Source organism: Sminthopsis crassicaudata, chromosome 3 (genome assembly GCF_048593235.1).
Source record: "Sminthopsis crassicaudata isolate SCR6 chromosome 3, ASM4859323v1, whole genome shotgun sequence".
NCBI lineage: Eukaryota > Metazoa > Chordata > Mammalia > Dasyuromorphia > Dasyuridae > Sminthopsis > Sminthopsis crassicaudata.
In genome coordinates, this window is record NC_133619.1 from 592279469 (window position 1) to 592298167 (window position 18699).

General features: G+C 39.0%; 1 protein-coding gene across 1 annotated transcript; it reads right to left on the reverse strand.

The window, feature by feature from the left end:
- Window positions 1-2461: 2461 nt before the first annotated feature.
- MYCBP (MYC binding protein) lies at window positions 2462-10610 on the reverse strand. The gene is made up of 5 exons (XM_074305214.1): window positions 9953-10610; window positions 9677-9749; window positions 6891-6939; window positions 5908-6037; window positions 2462-4673 (listed from the first exon to the last, which is right to left on the reverse strand). The coding sequence occupies exons 1-5, from the start codon at window positions 9965-9967 to the stop codon at window positions 4629-4631; spliced, it is 312 nt and encodes a 103-aa protein (XP_074161315.1). The 5' UTR covers window positions 9968-10610; the 3' UTR covers window positions 2462-4628.
- Window positions 10611-18699: the final 8089 nt, after the last annotated feature.

Sequence of the window (18699 nt, forward strand, 5' to 3'; positions counted from 1 at the left end):
ACTGGGCGCTGCGGGAGGGGGAAAGAGGAGGAGGAGAAAAAGGGGAGGAGATAAGGAGCAGAAGGAGGAGGAGGAGGAGGACAGGGTCACGAGGAGGGTACCCCTAGATGAGTTCGGAGGCCTGGTCTGGCAGACTCGGCCCCTGCCACTCCCTTCCCTCCAGCGCGGCCTGACAGCCCGGGGCCACGGGAGCCCTCCTCCTTCCCCTACGCCCAGCCCCGCGTTTGTGGCCGTGGCCTCTGCCCCCTGCAGCTGAGTGCGCGTCCCTGGTGCCCTATCCTGGAGGGGTGTTCGCCTTTGTCCACTGATCCCCTCTCCCCTTCTTATCCTCTAAAGGACGGGGAGAGCTCGAGGCCGGAGTGGAAGCGAGCGCTGGCGCGGGGCGGCCTCCTTAGGAGAGGAAGCTGCGCTGGCCGAAAGGGTCAGTCGGGCCCTACGGCCGCCTTCCGGAGATTAACTGCGGCCGCCCTGGACTCGGGACTTGAAGACCTACGACCGATTCCCTTTCTCCACCTTCGCGGACGCTTGGCCGAGCCCTTGGTGCGGCCGGCCTCCAGCCAGGTCTGTGCTCAAAAGCCCTCCCTGCCTGGTAAGACCTGTCAAGAGTTTGGGCTCCATTGGCATAGCTTTGGAGATGCCAGGGCTACCCTCAGCAGCTTTGCGGCCATTTCCTGCAGAAGCCTCCCCGACCCCCAAATCCAGCAGCACCCTTCTTTCCCCCCATCACCGGAGCATAGGGCGTCCACCCTCCTCCGCACCTAGCGGCAGATTGACGGGAGGACCGACAAGAATAGCGCGGGATGGGTGGGCGGGATGGGGCCGCGTCTGCATCCCTTCGAGAAGGTACCTACCCGCCTTGAGATCACAGCTCCGATGGGGCCTTGGAGGATGTGCGCAATCTGTAGATAGGCAGAGGGGGAGAAACGGTAGCCTGGGAGTCAAGACTTAGCTCTGTAGCTGCGGGTCTCCAGTCATCCCTGCCGAACTCCCAGAACATGGTGTGGAAAGTTCTGCATAAAACCTACAAGTTCCGTGTAATCGGGTAGTTGTTACTAGCGTAGTTGTGTGGGTGCTAACCTTTAATCAGTCAATCCAATCCAAATGAGATAGATTTAAGAATTTAAGCCTAGGAAATAAAGGATAATTCTGGGTTGGCTATTGCTTTTTACTAGAATTTCTCTTCCATAGTCTTTGGGCAGTCTACTTACAGCCCCCCCCCCCAAATAAATAAGAAACGGTAGAAAAATTTTTAAAAAAAATATTTTGACTGTACTCAGTTTGAGGCTATTTCAGAAAAATTCCTAATTTAGTTTTTTGTTTTTTGCTGTCTCTTCTACCTAGCACACAATTAGAAACAAACTTAAGGAAATGATCAGATCTCTATCTGGCTAAGCAGTATTCTCCTGGTTACATTGATCACCCAGGCAAGAGACATTAACTGTGGAAGTCTATAACAAATGAAATATTCATTTGGGTTGTTGAACAGGCTGCTTCTAACTGCTGAGTGGTGGAACTCTAGAATTCAGCTAATCCATCTTCACACTTTCAATAACAATTAACACCTGTACTTTTAATACCTCCAAATGAGCAGGGGGAGTTCTTAAAGCACCACCTAAGGCAGGCTTTCCATTTTTTGGACAGAAATGTACACTAGATTTGAATCAGGAGTTTTGTGTCTGAATCTCTGGGCTAAATGGGTATCTGTAAAGCAAAGTACTTAATCTGTGAGCCTAAGATCCCTCATCAGTCAAATAAGGGAGGGGGAAAATTAGATCTGTGATCAGTTTCCTCCTCCTCCTCCCTTCCCCCAGTTAAATTTTTTTTCTTTATTGAGTAAAATTCAACTTCTCACTTGGCCCTACACCCTACTGTAAATATTAGAAGACATAATAAGTCAATAAAAATTAATTTTCCAAAAATTGAATTATCAAGAATCCCCTTACCTCAAATCTTCAAGTAAAACATTTCCAGTTTGTCATGTGGCATGATTTCCACCCCTCTGATTATCCTCCTTTAGGATGTGTGTTCCTTTTAAGTGTGAAAATTGTGTTCCTCTTAAAATGTAGGATCTCAGAAATGAACCTAGTATTTTAGATGTGTTCTAAGAACAAAATAAACTAGGCCTCATTTCTGGGGATATGCACACTAATTCTAATACAGCTGTTTTAAGACTCATCTTAAGCAACAGCTCTTTTATATACATATTCTCCCCAAATTAGACGTCTACCTTACAGTAGAAGTGTGTGTTTTATCTTGTTAAATTTCAGCTTAGAGACTTGAGTCCCACACAGTCCAATCCCCTTGAGGTGGTATGTCATTTGCAATAGATAACCTTTCACATTTAATTAGCATACCTTCCGATCTTCATCCAGTCCCGAATGAAAGACACCAACAGAACAGAGCCCAATGGCATGCTACTGAAGACCTCCCCTCCAAATTGATAGAGCCATTAAATGCACACTTTGTTAAAGTTCAACCACCTTTAATTAGCCACATGATCACCCGTCCAACCCACGTTTTACCACATCATATAACAAAGGTAGAGTAAATGCTGATGGTAATCCTGGGTTCTTGAAGAAGGAACTCAGTGACAGACTGTGATCTCATCTGAAAACCAATCTAACTAAATTTCAAGATCAAGGCCACAGAATATTCAATTTTTCAGCCACAGCAACTCTCAAAGGCTACTTAACTACCATTAGAGCAGAAATTTGTTTTGGTGGAGGAGGCATCCATACAGAGGAAATTCATGGATCCTTGAGATATATATTCATGAAATTTTTTTCAAGATGTATGCCCTACATCTACCATTCTAATAAAACCATTCAAAAAGTTAATGGTTAGTTCCTGGCAGTAGCCTGTCCAAATCCATCCATGGAGGAGTTTTGTGAACTAGGTAAATGCAAGTGATTTGTTTGCCCCAACCTCATCTCACTTTCCCACCAATGGTGAAAGTGATGTCTCCTTCAAGTGAATTTAAGACCTCATTTCCTTCTCTTGTGACACTTTATATGGGATCTGCTAGTGCAGTTAATGGTAGCTTATCGCTCCTACTAGTCTGATTTTATTTTTGTATCTTCTACAGCACCTTATCCTTAGTGGTGCCTAAAAAAGTTGAATTAACAGTATTGCATTTAAACCACTTCCACAGATATAAAGAGTGGGACCAGCAAGGCACATTGGATTAACTAGGTTTAGTACCATCAAGTTAGAATAGCTTTCAACAGAGGTTGTAATGTGTTGTTATTAACCAAACCAGTCTTAATAGAGGAAACACTTTCATATTCCCAATGGTTATTAGAAGATAATGTCCCATCTACAAGGGCACAATTTGGAAAGTAAATATAAACAATGGTATTTAGGACCAGAATATAGTTCAGGTCATCTAGTCAATCCCCTTCTTTGTACAGACATTGAGGCCTCAAGAAGTGAAATAACCCCAAACTGAGTTCACACAACTACTCTGTGGGCTCAGAGCAAGGATCAATAAACAACATATGGTAACCTAAGAGAGGCCTAGGGAAAAGGCAAGAAGTTCCATCCCTACCTCAATCCTGTCTTACCTACTTCATAGGGGTAATAAGGATGAAAGACTAAAGAGGTAAATAATTTGGAGGTGAAACACACTCTACAAATGACCATGAACTACAGATACCAAAGTTCTAGAACTGTTTCTTTTCAAGACTACCTTTGATTAGTGCTGAACATAAATAAGCAAGTTTCACGGGAAAGAAATGGGCACAAGAATTACAGAACATCAGAACTAGAAGGGACCTTGGAGACCACAGAGAGCAAGCCCCTCAGTTTACAGAAGGGGAAACTGAGGCCTGATGAGAGGAAGTCACTTACTCAAGGCTACACAGTGCATTAGTAGCAGCAGGTCTGGCTCTGTTTAAAGTTCTATGAACTTTGGCTCAGGAAGTGCCACTGTATAGCGAGCTGCAAAACAAATAAGCAAAGGCCAAGGTGCAGGAAGAACACAGGGAAGCCCACTACAAAGCATCGCACAAGCCAGCACCCAGAGCACAATCACAACAGCAAAATGGAGGAGTGAGGGCTGGTGAGCTAATGAAAGCTGAGATAGCATCCACGGCACAGCATCTTGACAAAAGGCCAATAGGGACTCCTGGGAAACTCGTGCAGGGCTGTGGCTGCCTCCCGAGCATCTCCTCAGCTACAGGCCAAGCTCAGAGGGGAGTCACAACTACAACGTTGTCAGTTTTACAAAGCATGTCCTATCCGGGCTTCCATCCTGCAATAAACTCAAGGCAGCTCCATGCTCGTTTTTGCTTGGTTAAAATATAACAACAGTACAGTCATTTTTAATCGACAGATTAAATTACATTTTAAGGTAATGTAAGGTAAGGTAATGAAAACAATTTAGATGGCTGTATTTAGAATTCCTCAGGATTTACTTTTGATTTTCCTGCTTTATGAGCCAAAGAAAATTATATTAAGTTTATTTATTAGTGATTCTAAGTGTTTTCATAACAATTAAATGTGATAAGTGAATTTAACATATTAGAAGAGTTCTATAGTATCTGTCCATAAAAGACTGATTATATACTATACAAACTATGCAAATCGTACAAAGCCAGTTTTCAGTGCCTGTTCAACTGAGAAGAATCCTATTCAGCACGCTTCTCCTCCTGAAGTGGTTCATACTGAGCAAGCTATGGGGCAAAGACAGAGGAGCTTTGGTGAGTTTGATTCTAAACTAGGTAAAAAGCAACTCAAAGGCAACAAAATGAGCAGCAATAACTTGATTATATTCAGTCTAATTAGGAAGCAGCACATTTACATTAGCTTCAGTTCTTGCATCAAACAAGCCTCCATTTAAAAGTCACTCCCAAGCTCTAAGATTAATAGAATTAAACCCACTAGAGGCAAAAATTTAGTGTTGACATTCTCAAATATTTTCATTTAACAAACTAAAAAACATGCCCCTCTCTTTTGGTAGCATTATTTCAAGTGCATTACTCTTTGAGGATAAAACTTTCAGATTTTGACTACAGATTATTTTGACTCCATCAGACACTTTGGTGACATGCATTGAGGCAAGTTTTTTCTTCTCCCCACCAAATTTGTTGTTCTAAGTGATTTATCAGGAGAAATTTCCTTTAAAAAAAAAAAAAAAGGGAGGGGGAAAAATGTGTAGGATGTTCTGATAAACAAACCCACCAAAATTTACCAACATTTTGACTTGTAAAAAACTAAAAGAGCAAATTGGCATCAGTACATTGTAGAATCCCAAGTGGTACCTAAAATATTTTTTAGGATGAAGGAAAGAATACTAGGCCAGGACTCAGAAGACCTGGGTCCTGTCAATTAGCTGTGGAATTTGAGTACGAATTGGGAAGATAAAATAAACAGCTGACAAAATGTATAATAAGAGATAAATATTTAACATTATAAATTACATATGAGTATTACAACTATAAAAAATATTACAGATTCAAGACAGAGTAAAACTTCATTGATTTGGACAACACTAATTTGAGCCTATGAAAATTAAGAGCCAAACTGAGGTTTATCACTATGCTGAGAAAATAAGACTTTTCTCAACAAAGGAGAAATCATTAAAATAACTTTAGAAATACATTTACCTAGAAAGAATACAATTAGTCATTCAAAAATTCTCAAGTAGGTCCCCAAAAACTTTTCCACTTCAACATTAAGCATCTGCTTTTGTACAAGTATTTTAACAATACTTTACTAACCTCAAATTACTCATAGACTGAAAAGTAAAACTTTTTTCTAACATTCTATAATTCAGACTTTTTTTTCCTGACTTAAGATAGCCTCTCTTCAGTACTGTCCAAAGTTGTGAGGTTTTACTAGATGACAACAAGGAATAGTGAAAATCATAGGGGATGGGGGAAGGTTGCTCTAAAATTCAGTATTTACCTTTGCTTTCAGTTTTTTGTTTTCTTCTAGTATAGCTTCATATTTCTCTTTCATCTCTGCCAGTTCCAGGCGAAGCAATTCTATTTCTGGATTTTCTGGAGTCGCAGCTCCTAAGTGATGCTTTAGAAAACTAACAGTGAGTTAAGAATATTCTCATTTTAACATGTTGAGGAAAGCTATTATGAAGCACTAATAGTAATGACTAGTATGATTTTACTGTGTATTGTAAATTAGCCTGGATTCATGAATTTGAAATTGGTACAAAGCCCAGTCATTGACAGGGTGACAAACAATTTCTGGTCTTTGGCTTCAGTTTCTTCATCTATAAACTGGGAACAATTATATTTAATACCCACCATTCTCCCTCACAAGGCTGTTATGGGGGGAAATACTTTGTAAGTCCTTCAAGCTCTATAAAAGTGAGCTATTATAAAAGATACATAAACATTACTGGCATTCTTATGAAACAACTAACCCTTTCTCCAAAAGGAAATCAGATTACAATGTAATCTTTATTAGCAGCTAGATGGCGCCATGGTGCACGGAGCACCAAGCCTAAAGTCAGAAAGGGCCAAGTTCAAAGGCGACCTCTTGCCTAGCTGTGTGATCCTTATTTACCTCAGCTACAAAATATAGGTATTAACTGTATCTATTTGGGTGTCTGGCAAGGAGTAGGTTCTGGAAGGAACCTTAAGAGAGACAAATTCTGTCCAATATTGCTGAAGATTTTAGACTCTGAGGTACTAAGTAGCAGTTAGTGGCTTCAAACCCACTTCTGACACCTGCTGGGCTCAGTGCTTTTTATTTTATTTTATTATTATTTTTTTTTAACAAGGTGCCCTTGCTGTCATTTCCACACAGATCAACTAGATATTCAACTCAAAAACTGGAACGCACAAATTATAAAGTCCTTCCCCTCAATATTTTACAAGGTTTTCTATATAGAAAAAAAGCCCAAGAATGTCATGTGAGACAAAGGATACTCCAATGCACTATTGGGTTTCTCTGGTTCTTCATACAAGGCAACCAATACTGTGGATCAAAAGGCAAAAAAAGTAGCAGTTAAATTCACAGGAAAACTTTCTGGCTGAGGTTTTTAGTTTTAAAAAACTTCCAAGAATTATGTGAAGAAGCCTTATATTTGAAAGAACTAAGGAAGAGTCTAAGTAAAATTTCAATACAAGAAATATTAAGGAATTTTTAATTAAAAACTTAAAACAAATAACTAATCAACATGCTCAACTAGGGACAGCTCAACAAGCAGTAAATCCTTGTTGCACAGAATAAAATTTTTCCCCATAATCTTTCTCAAAATGCTAAGTCCATAGCCCACTACCATGCTAGAGTGGATACAACAAATTGAATATGAAATTCCACATAAATGCATTATTCACAATTCTTTTTGGTATATTATTTTTATATAACTATCTGAATTCCTATATAATAGCCAACATAATAAAATTTGACATGTTTTTCAAAATGTGATGCAGTGATCTCAAGGAAAAGGGAAAGTGCTTTTAAAAAAAGTTAATAAAGCGTGCTTTCTGTCTGTCAGTGCTCACTCTGGTGTTCAGATCTTCAGATATGATTCCACTGATAAGATGCCTATCGATGAGGCAGGAAGAGAGACTGGACTTCTTAAACTGGAATGCTACCTGTTAATTCTGAAAGGTGTACAAGATAGGAATTGGCACGCCTCTTGACCCGTCAAGAAAAAAAGTACCAAGTTACCATTTCAGCAAATTGAACTAGCCCAAGATCACACAGCTGGTGAGTGTTAGAGCCACGAATCTATCCTTCAAAAGAAAGTTTGTCACTCTGACAAGACAAGAAGGGAATCATAAACTTGGACAATGTAAACTCTTTAAGGGCAAGGCTGTTCTCTTTTCTGTCTTTGTATCCCCCAGCACTTTACAAGTGGGGATACTTGATATAAACACTTATGGAAGTGAATTAGTAATAGGGTATAAGAGATTATGAAAAGTACCCAAGTTGAATAATTTTGGCAACATACAGATGTGTATGGGAACAGGTTTCAGTCATTTAGAAAAGGTGTTCTATTTGGAAGAAGTTTGGAGAATTACAGAATGAAGATCTCACAGAATCTACACTGGGATCACAAACTTTATGGGCTTGTCTAACCTATAAATGAATCAGAATCAATTCAACATATCAAACAAGGAGTCACCCAGCCTTTCCTGGAAGATTTACACAGAGGGGAAAACCCACTACCTCCCAAGACAATACTTTGTACTTTTGGTAATAATTGTCTAGAATGGTTTTCAAAACTTAGCAGCTTCCACCTATTGTTCCTAATTCTGCCCCCCAGCGGAGAAAGCTAGTTTTCTTCAGACAACAGCCCTCCCAAAATATAGATGACAACAGACTTTCTCCCAGTCCTGTTTTTCCCCTCCTCCAAATCCGCCCCCCCTTTTCCGTACAGATAACTAATGGAAAAAAATGTAGGGAATCTATGAAATAGAAAAGAGAGATAATAGGGACCAGCAAGAGTTGTGTGTAGCGTATGGACTAAAGGTAGTCATACTGGCAACTAGATTGCTGCACTCTTCAAACCACCCAAATCTAAAATCCAGTCCTAAAATCCTAAAATTTGGTAAATCTTACTGATGCATGTATTTTCTCTACTCTTAACTTTGTTCCTCTTGTTTCTCCCCCCATGGAAAATCCAAGATACTGAAGTGACTAAATGCCTGGACCAGCCTTCCAATCTTGCCCTCTCCACCTTGCTACCCTTATCTATACAAATTGCTTCCCCTCAATACAGGGATAAGGATAAAGGGAGGGTACACTGTAGCAATAGGTTTTCATTTTAATGAACTGGAAACAAAATAACAATTTTATAATTCATCACCCCATTCCCATCCTACCCCAAACTCCTTAAAACAGAATTTTGCAAGAAAGAAAATTGGTGGCCTCTTCATATAAGCTCCAAAAAAGGACAAAGATGTACTCCAGCACATTAGAAAGAGCAGCCTACAGTGGGCAGCTAACAGCCCATCTTCCATAATTTTACTTTTAAATGAAGCTTTTCCGGCCCCATTACTACTTTGTATTTAAACTTTTTATAACTGTGTAACCTTAAAAAAATTAAATTGCCAATGATTTAAGCGACATTCAACAGCATTAAAAAAAAAAAAAAAAAAAAAAAACTAGCCTTAAATTAACCACCTGTACGATCCTCAGGTTTTCCAGATTAAGGCCAGGAGGGATTAATACAAACTCGTGGCGAGGAAGGGGGGAGGGGGTGTCACACCTCCTCCCAGATCAGCCAACAACCGCAGAAAGTTAATCTTCCTCCCTCAAGCCTAAACCCGAGAGCAGCCGCCACTCCCTCCCGAGCCAGCAAAGGGGAAGCTGAGACCAATAAAGGGGAGCATTGGGTAACCGGGAACGAGCGTTGAGTCTCACGGTCCAACAACCCGTTTGTCTCCTCTTCCGCTTGCGGCAGGGCCCAGCAGCAGCAGTCCTGGCGCTGGTACCGATGCAGACGAGCCTGGTCCGGTCCCCCTCCTCCCACTCCTCCCTCTCCCGGGCATCCCCAGCGGAAGCACGTCGGGGGGTGCTGAGCTGCCGGTGCTCTGGGAGGTGAGCGATGCCGGCGTGAGCGCTACAAGGGCTTTAAGTCTATGGGTACACCGCCACCCCCCGTTCTACAAAAGGGGATTCCAAGGCCCCAAGAGGAGAAGGCGGCTCAGGGCCCCGGGCGGGCCGGGACGGGGGCGCAGCTCTCCGCGCCGGCTCGGCTCACCTTTGGTGAGCGTGTCCAGCACTCCCGACTTCTCTAGGTACCTCCGGAACTGCTCCCGCTTCGAGTCGGCGGCCTGAGGAGGAGACACTGCAGGTCAGGGTCAGGGTCAGAGGCCGGGGAGGAGGAGCCGAGGGCGCCCCAGCCAGTCCCCCGGCTCCATCTGCGGCTCCCTCAAGCCCCGACACACGCCCTACACGAGGCCGAGACCCCCGACTCCCGGACGTCCCGCCCCTTCTCGCCCCACGTCCCGGTCCCGTCCCCGGCGAGTCCCCTCACTTTGTAATGGGCCATAGTGACAGCGGCAGCGGGCGGCGTAGCCTGCGCGCCCCACACCGTGGCTGCCGGGTTCCTGGGGCAGGAACTGCGCGTGCGCCTAGAGGCGCGTACGCCTGCGCTCTGGTGGCCCACGAGCCCAGGACGCCGGGGTGTGGCCTGTTTTCATGGTGACCGGGACGCGGTGAATTTTTTTTCCTCGCCTCCCGCGCTCCGGTGTCTAGGGAGTCTGCGTAGACCTGTAGACCCACCCCTGCCGCCCGCCGCCCGCCCGGTGCCTGGTTTTCTCTTCCGGTCTGCACTCGGAGGCGGTTGAGAGCGGCTTCTAGGGAGGGGGGAGTGTCGCGACCCTAATGCTAGATAGGCTGGTGTCTTGACTAAGAGGTGAGATGAGATTGGAAACTGGAAGTGAGGGGCAGGATTGCTAGACAACTGCTGGGGTCTGGAGGCAACCGGGAGGCTAAAGGGGCTTTCCCGACGCGCCAAGCTGAGAATGCTTTTGGCCTCTTGGGGATTCACTTCATGGGAACCTAGAGCGCCAGGACTGGGAGCGACCTTCGAGGCTGGTTTAGCCCAACCCCCTCTGCTTGTACGAACGGGAGAGACTGAGTCCCGGAGAACCTGCCGAGGGTCAGCTGGTCTGCTTATTCTAGTGTGTGTGAAGGGGGTTAGAGACGGTGGGCGGGTCGAAGCCAGGCGGGCGGGCCCTAACTAGGAGAGAGGCTCGTTGTATGCGTCCGTGCGTGCGTACGTACACACTCCGGGAGCGGGTGCTGCTGGCCGCGGTGGAGGGAGGGGCGTTGGCCGGGACTCCTCCTTCCCTTTTCTGGCCTATTTAACTTGGCTTCTCACCCTAAGGTACCTTAATGGCCAAAGGGATGTTGGAGGAAGTGAGCCGGCTTCCTGAAGCTCGCTACTTGGGAGGAGGGCACATGCAGGCCTTGAAGGGAGGAAGTGTTAACTACGTGAACCGAGCCTCTATGTACAGCATCCCTGTGAGGTAGATAATGCAGCTACTGTTAGCCCTTTTTACAAAGAAAAAGTGGGGCGGAGTTACAGGCAGAGCTGAGCGCTGGCTCCATCTCAAGTAAGCTTTCCGAGCCGAGGAAAGTGCTCCATCTCGGTGGGGCTGCTAAAAATAGGAAAAGGGGCAGAGCCTGGAGCCAAATAATGGCTGTGTCCATTTCCTTGTCTAGTAGGGAAGAGGAGGCAATTTTTTTTTTTTTAACAAGATGACTGAGCTAAAAATATATTCAGGTTATCCATTCATCATTTACTGAGTTGTGAGGTAATGTGACATAAAAAGACATGTTCTCTGCCCTCATGAAATTCATGTATAATCGGACTGATGAGAAAGTACAGGGAATGGTGTACAAGTTGGAGTGTTATCTCAAAGGTGAGAAATCACAAGTGGGTTTTGTCAATAAGCATTTCTTAAATTAATCTCTCTACTAGGAACTGTGCTAAATTGAGGGCGAAGGAAAAAGCAGGGCGAAAGACACTTCTGTCCAGAGGAGCTCACAATTTAATGAGGGAAACTAAATAAAAACAAGATATATAAAGGATAAATGAGAGATAATCAACAGAGAAAAAGTGCCAGAATTAAAAAGCTTCCTCTAGAAGATAGAATTTTAGTTAGGACTAGAAGCCAGTAGGTAGTGATGAGGAGGGAAACTTTCACAAAATAAAAATGCACTGAGTTAAGAGATAGCATATCTTATTCCGGAACCACAAGTTACCATAGCATCACTATGCTGACACCTCTTGCAGGAGATTTTTTTAATTTTCAGGAATTTTAAAAGCAGATTGCTAAACACAAGCATTAATAAATAAATAAATGAAAGAATGAATAAGGTTTATGGACCTACAATTAAATGAATTATATTAGTTATATTTATATAAATTATATTTAAAATGAATTATATTAAAAACAGGTAATAATTACTAAAAATTATTTCCTAATTATTTTGCTATTACCTATGATCTTAAGGTGTTATCCATTGTGACTGTATGGTAGAGATAGAATATTATAGTGTACAACTTCATATCTCTGCCTAAGTCCTCATTGTAGCTTGCAGTCAGCTATATTGGGAGTTTATACCACTGAAATCAGCAAACACTACAATTCAAGGCCTGTTTTTATTTTACCAGTTGTCTAGACTTAATAAAGAAAAAAGTTAATAATACAATTTAAAAGTATATCATAATTGTGAAAATGTAGAAGAATTACACATGTTTAATATATATTGAGGGATAGCTAGTTGGCGCAGTGGATAGAGCACCAGCCCTAGTCAGGAGGACCCGAGTTCAAATTTGGCCTCAGACACTTAACACTTCAGAACTGTGTGACCCTGGGCAAGTCACTTAACCCCAATTGCCTCAGGAAGAGGGGAAAAAAAAAAAATATTGGATTACTTGCCATTAGGGGAAGGGTGGGGGGGGGGGGAAGAAAGGGAAAAAATTTGGAACACAGGGTTTTACAAGGGTGAGTATTGAAAATTATCCATGCATGTTGTGAAAATAATAAAAACTTTGTGAAAAAAAGAAAAAGTACATCTGTAGCCACTACATTGTTAATATGCACAAAAAAGTATGGAAATATTCTTTCAGTATTTAGAAAGTTTTTATCAATTCACCAAAGAACTGAGTCGCCTTGTTGACAATTGAAATTCCAACATGTATTCATTGTTTCACTTTTGTCCTCCATATTACAGTAAATGAAAATATCAACTCACATTCCAGAACTATATTCAACAGTGAAGGAGCAACTTTTTTGCTGAACCAGCCATTCATAATCTGATTTTTTTGACATTATTGTAGATAATAATAGAATTACAAAAACTAATAGTGGATCTTAAGAAGTAGCAAATGACACTGAAGTGATAGGTGTAAACTGAAAAGCAAAATAAATATTTTACCTTAAAACTTATTTTCCTAAAAATTATATAAGGAAATCATTAACAGAAAATGTTAAATTCCTTGAATTTTACTTAATATAATATAAAATTATTTTTCAGGTTTTTATCCCTGAAATGCCAAAATCAGTTAACAAATTTAGGTTTTTTTTTTAATATAGAGGTGAAAACAGATATGCTAGTAATGAAACATCATTGTGGAACAAAGAAGTCAACAGAAGAAAATTTTGAATTTGTTTTGAATCTGTTGAATCATTGGGGGAAAAAAAATCTTGTTTATCAAAGGAAGAAAGATAATTTGTACTTTTTAAAGTGTTTACAAACAAAGGGCTTAAAATCGGTAAATTAGGTCAGCATTTAGGAATGACAGGAAAAAAAATCTCCATGTATTAAAGGAGTAGAGCAAAAATTTAGTAACACCAATAAATAATAAAACTATTAGGCAAATTTCTCTGTTTGGAAACATAATGCTTCCTAATTTTTTTTTAAAAGCCAAAACTAACATTCAAAATTTGCTAAAAGTAATGTTTCAGTGCATAAATTTAATGGACTCAATTTTATAGCACTATAGTGCTTATTTTGAAAATTCTAATTTGTGCAATGTAATTGACATTAGGAAACAACTTGAATGTACTTGAATATAAATTTCATGGTTACTTATACGTTATTTCATCAGCAAGAAACAAATTGTCCAACTGAACTGAATATATAATGCCAACAAACGGATCTCAGACATCTGCTAGCTATCTTATTTCATTGATTGTTATCCTACACCACTTTATAAGGACCAATTCACTACAGAACTTCCTATGCCCACTTCCACAAGCAAACCACAGATCTTTTTCAAGGTAAAGTACCATTATCTTATCCATCTCCTGGTACAGAATGAGCTGTGGCCAGAGGAGGGTTAAGCAAGCCCTTACCCTTCCTTCCCTGGGTTCTTTCCTTGAGTTGCTGTTCACAGAGGCCTCTACCCATCACCATGGACAGCCTGGAGCCACAGCCAGAGGCCCGACTGCCACTATTTATTGTAGCATTTAGTGTTAAATAACAACACAAGGAAAACTGCTATTAAGTCCCTATCTTTTTGTGTGTGTGTAAAAATGACAAAAATTAAGTTTTGTACCTCCAATTCCATTTTTCCCATAAGATCTATGGTTTTTATTGAGCAATTTTATGTAAGAATAGTGATAATTAGGAATATATAAGTCTTCAGAATTGTAAAATAGCGATGCTATTCTAAAAAACTTTCGATAATGTTTGCAGTTTAGTAAAATTTAAGAGACCTTTTACTTGAGTTAGTAATAGAATTAACAAGAGAATAAGGAATTGTTTACATAGATAATACAAATAGAACATTAAAAAAATACAAGAATATTTTAAATTTTTATATAAGAGAATGCCAAAATCAACATTATAATTGAATGTAGATTTTAAAGTTTTAAAGAAAAGGATCCTAATGATTTATTTCCATTACACAGTTCAGTCAGCTTCTACACTAGTAACATTTATTAATTACTTTAACTTGCTATCAAACATAGTGAAGACTTCTTCACTATGTTATTGTCTACATTAAATGATTGTGGCTTTGATAATGAATTTTTTAAGACAACGTAAATTGCATTTTTTTTCTGATGATGCTAATATAATGTGGGGAAGAAAGTCTGAAATAACTACAAAGTTGAAAATTTTTCCTAAAATCATTGGGCGCTGTTTGAATCACCAATTGTAGCTATCACTTGATAATAAAGTATCTGAAATAAAACAAGTAAATATTTTAAAATATTTCTATATAAAATTTATTCTTTTTTATTACTAATCTTAACAAAAATCAAACCAACCTTAGAAATGGTAACTAAAGAACCTAAAATTGAAATGATTAAAATTGGTATATACTGGGATGAGAGAAATGGATAGTATGTAGATTGCTAACTACTACTGCTATATGACATGCAGAACCTGCATAATCCATACTTTTTTTTTATTCTAATTCTGCTTTTGCAAAGAAGTTAGCCAACATTAATTTCTTTTAAGACTTTATTTTAATAAATGTCATTCTTAGAGAATTTTCATTATTTTAGACTGCTGCACATCATTTGTGTTAACATCAACTAACATTCAAAAAACAGAAAAATAAAGAACTATGCCATATCTAAGAGTTCTGGAAAATTTAGGTTAATAATGAAAAACATGAATTTGATTTGATAAAAGTCAGATAAGTTTGGACATTCCTTTTAACAAAAAAGAATAAACTACTTGCTTGCCTTATGAAGATCTAACTTCATTTGTTGAAGTCATAAGTTTACAGACATTTTTAGTAAAAAGAAAAAGCTACTTGGCCTTAGAAAGAACTATCTTCATTATGGATTGCTTGTAAATACATGTGGGTGCATGTATAATTTAAGTGAAATTTTAAAACATGAAATTGATTTGCATGACTTTTGAAGTTTTGTAAATAATTTAAATCAGAAAATGTTCCAGGTCCCATAGTTGTACAAATAACTAAAAAAAAAAAAAGTTGGATTCAGTAGGACTGAAACTGAAAATGTTTTCAAAGCTTAATGAAAAGAATTTGTAGTATTGAAAAACGATTTAGCAATAGATTATACATCAGATTTAAGAGCACATCAAGATATAGCTCCCTGTGTCAAATCAGGGTTGAATTGTATTCCTAGCTTAGCAATGGGTATAAGAGTTTTAAGTTAGTTTAAAAAAAAAAAAAAAAAAAAAAAAGGCATTCTATAAGAGAGTTAACTCTGGAATTTACAATAAAGTATTTGCATTTTATATTATGTGAAAAATAGCTACACATTTCTTTATATCAGTAAAATATATAATAAATAATTGTGTTTTGGTTTGTCTTTTGGTTTTGGGGGGTTTGTTTGTTTTTTTCAGGCAGCTGGTTGGTAAACATTTACCCACACACCACTGGGTAAAAGGGAATTTTTCATAAGAGATGACATTTGAGTTGCACCTTGAAGGATGCAGAGATCAGATAGAGCTATTGATAGTATATAAATCTAAATTATTTGGACAAGAACAAAGACATGGGGACAGTGGAGAAGTAAACAAATGTGTCTATAACATACACAAAAGGAAGTAGTTAGGGGTCCATTTGAAGATGTAGGCTGTAGTCAAATCATGGAGATTTTTGAAGGAATTAGAAGTGAAGGGAGTAATTATGGCAAAGTTAAATGGAGATAAATTAATAGATTTAAGAGGTCATTTGAAGGGAGGTGTAGATTGATGAAGGTGTGAATGATAAAGGAAAGGACAGAATCAAAAATAATTCAGAAGCCCTATGTAACTGAAAGAATGATGGTAACACTAATAAAAATTAGGAAATTTTAAAAAGGAACAGATTTTGTAAGGTGAAGAGTTCACTTTTGGAGATACTGGATTTCCGTGTATGTGTGTGTATACACTATATAGTATAAACTGTACTATTACATACATATACACAATATATAGTATTTAGTTCTATATTAGTTAAGATGTTCAGGGATATTAAACATAACATACATAAATGTAACCCTTTATTTCTGGTCTCTGCTTTTACAGTGGCCATCCTACATGCTCTAAGGTATTCCTTCCTAATCTCATACTTCACTTCCCTTTAAGTCAGCCAAAGGACCATTTTAACAAAACCTTTCCTGATCCCCCCCCTCAATTTCCAGTGCTTTCTCTTCCAAATTATTTTGAACTTTGTTAGTAGTTATTCATTTTATATTGGGGAAGGAGGGTGCCTTACTTCCCTCATTAGGATGTAAGCTCCTTGGATTGCTTGCTTTCTAGGGAGAGAGAAAAATTTGGAACACAATGAGTCCAGTAGTAAAGAATGATCATTTTCTGTCTTCTCATATCCATCTTCCATATAGCTGTCAAGCAGATAGTCTTAAAGCACCAGCCAAAGGGTTCTGCTAAAAAAGCTCCAATGGCTCCCTATTATTTCTGAGATAAAATTCAAATTCCCGTTTTATTTTTTTAAAGCCTTTTATGATTTGCAGCACAAATATATTAATGGGATTATTGCATAGTACTTGTCAAACTAGTGATCTTCCTTTTCCCTTTACACAACATTCCATTTCCCCTCTCCAAACCTTTTGTTTCTGGAAATCCCTTCTCTTCTCACTTTCACTTTATAAAATCTTTAGTATCCTTCTAAACTCAAGTTTGTGTTGTCCTACAAGAAGCTTATTCTGATTTCCACACTCTCCCAAGTTACTAGTGCCCTCCCCTAGAAATTTATCTGTTTTGAATTTTAATTTTTTATACATATTTCCCAATAATAGTATAAGTTACTTTAATGCTTGGAAATTTTTAATTTTTGTCTGTATTCACAGTGCCTGGCATATAATAAATACTTTTTTCCCCTTTATTAAAAAAAAGCTTTTTATTTTTCAAAACATGCGTGGACAATTCTTCAACATTAGCCCTTACAAATCCTTGTGTTCCAATTTTTCCTACCCTTCCCCCACATCCTTCCATAGATGGCAAGTAGTCCAATATATGTTAAACATGGTAAAAATATATACATAGTATATACATACATATTTATATGATTGCCATGCAACAAAAAACAAGTCAAATAGCAATCTAGTATTTGACAAACCTAAAGGCCCCAGCTTTTGGGATAAGAATTCACTATTTGACAAAAACTGCTGGGAAAATTGGAAACTAGTATGGCAGAAAGTATAGGCCTGCACCTAACACCATATATATATATATATATATATAAGGTCAAACTGAGTTAATGATCTAGACATAAAGAATGGTACTATAAACAAATTAGAAGAACATAAGATAGTTTACCTCTCAGATTTGTGGAGGAGGAAGGAATTTGTGACCAAAGAACAACTAGACAATATTGATCACAAAATAGATAATTTTGATTATATTAAATGTAAAAGTTTTTATACAAATAAAACTAGTGCAGACAAGATTAGAAGGAAAGCAATAAATTGGGAAAACCTTTTTACATCCAAAGAATCTGATAAGGCTTCATTTCTAAAATATAGAGAGAATTGACTTAAATTTATGATAGTTCAAGCCATTCTCCAATTGATAAATGGTCAAAGGATATGAGCAGACAATTTTCAAATAAATAAACTATTTGTAGTCACATGAAAAGGTGCTCCAAATCGCCAGTGATCAGAGAAATGCAAATTAAGATATCTCTGAGATACCACTACACACCTGTCAGATTGGTTAAGATAACAGGAAAGATAATGATGAATGTTGGAGGGGATGTGGGAAAACTGGAACACATACATTGTTGGTGGAGTTGTGAATGGATCCAAACATTCTGAAGAGCAGTTTGGAACTATGTTCAAAAAGTTATCAAACTCTGCATACCCTTTGATCCAGCAGTGGTACTAGTGAGCTTATATCCCAAAGAGATCTTAAAAAAGGGAAAGGGACCCACATGTGCAAAAATGTTTGTGGCAGCCCTTTTTGTAGTGGCCAGAAACTGGAAACTGAGTGGATGCCCATCAGTTGGAGAATGGCTTAATAAGTTATGGTATAGAAATTCTATGGAATATTATTGTTCTATAAGAAATGACTAGCAGAATGGTTTTAGAGAGGCTTGGACAGACTTGCATGAACTGCTGCAAAGTGAAGTGAGCAGAACAAGGAGAACACAGCAATAAGACTATACAACGATCAATTCTGATTGCGGAACACAACATAGCCTTCTCACTCTCCCTGTTAATTTGCTTAATTTTGTTTTCTTTCTCAGTTTTCTTTTCCTTCCTGATTTGATTTTTCTTGTGCAGCAAGATGACTGTATAAATATGTATACATATATTGGATCTGACATGTATTTCAACATAT

What these genes read in the sequence shown, in the direction of transcription:
- MYCBP (XM_074305214.1), bottom strand. An exon ending in AAACCCAATAGTGCATTGGA is followed by an intron (nt 6,038 to 6,890) that starts GTATCCTTTGTC and finishes ACTCACTGTTAG; the next exon opens with TTTTCTAAAGCATCACTTAG. An exon ending in ACAAAAAACTGAAAGCAAAG is followed by an intron (nt 4,674 to 5,907) that starts GTAAATACTGAA and finishes TTTGCCCCATAG; the next exon opens with CTTGCTCAGTATGAACCACT.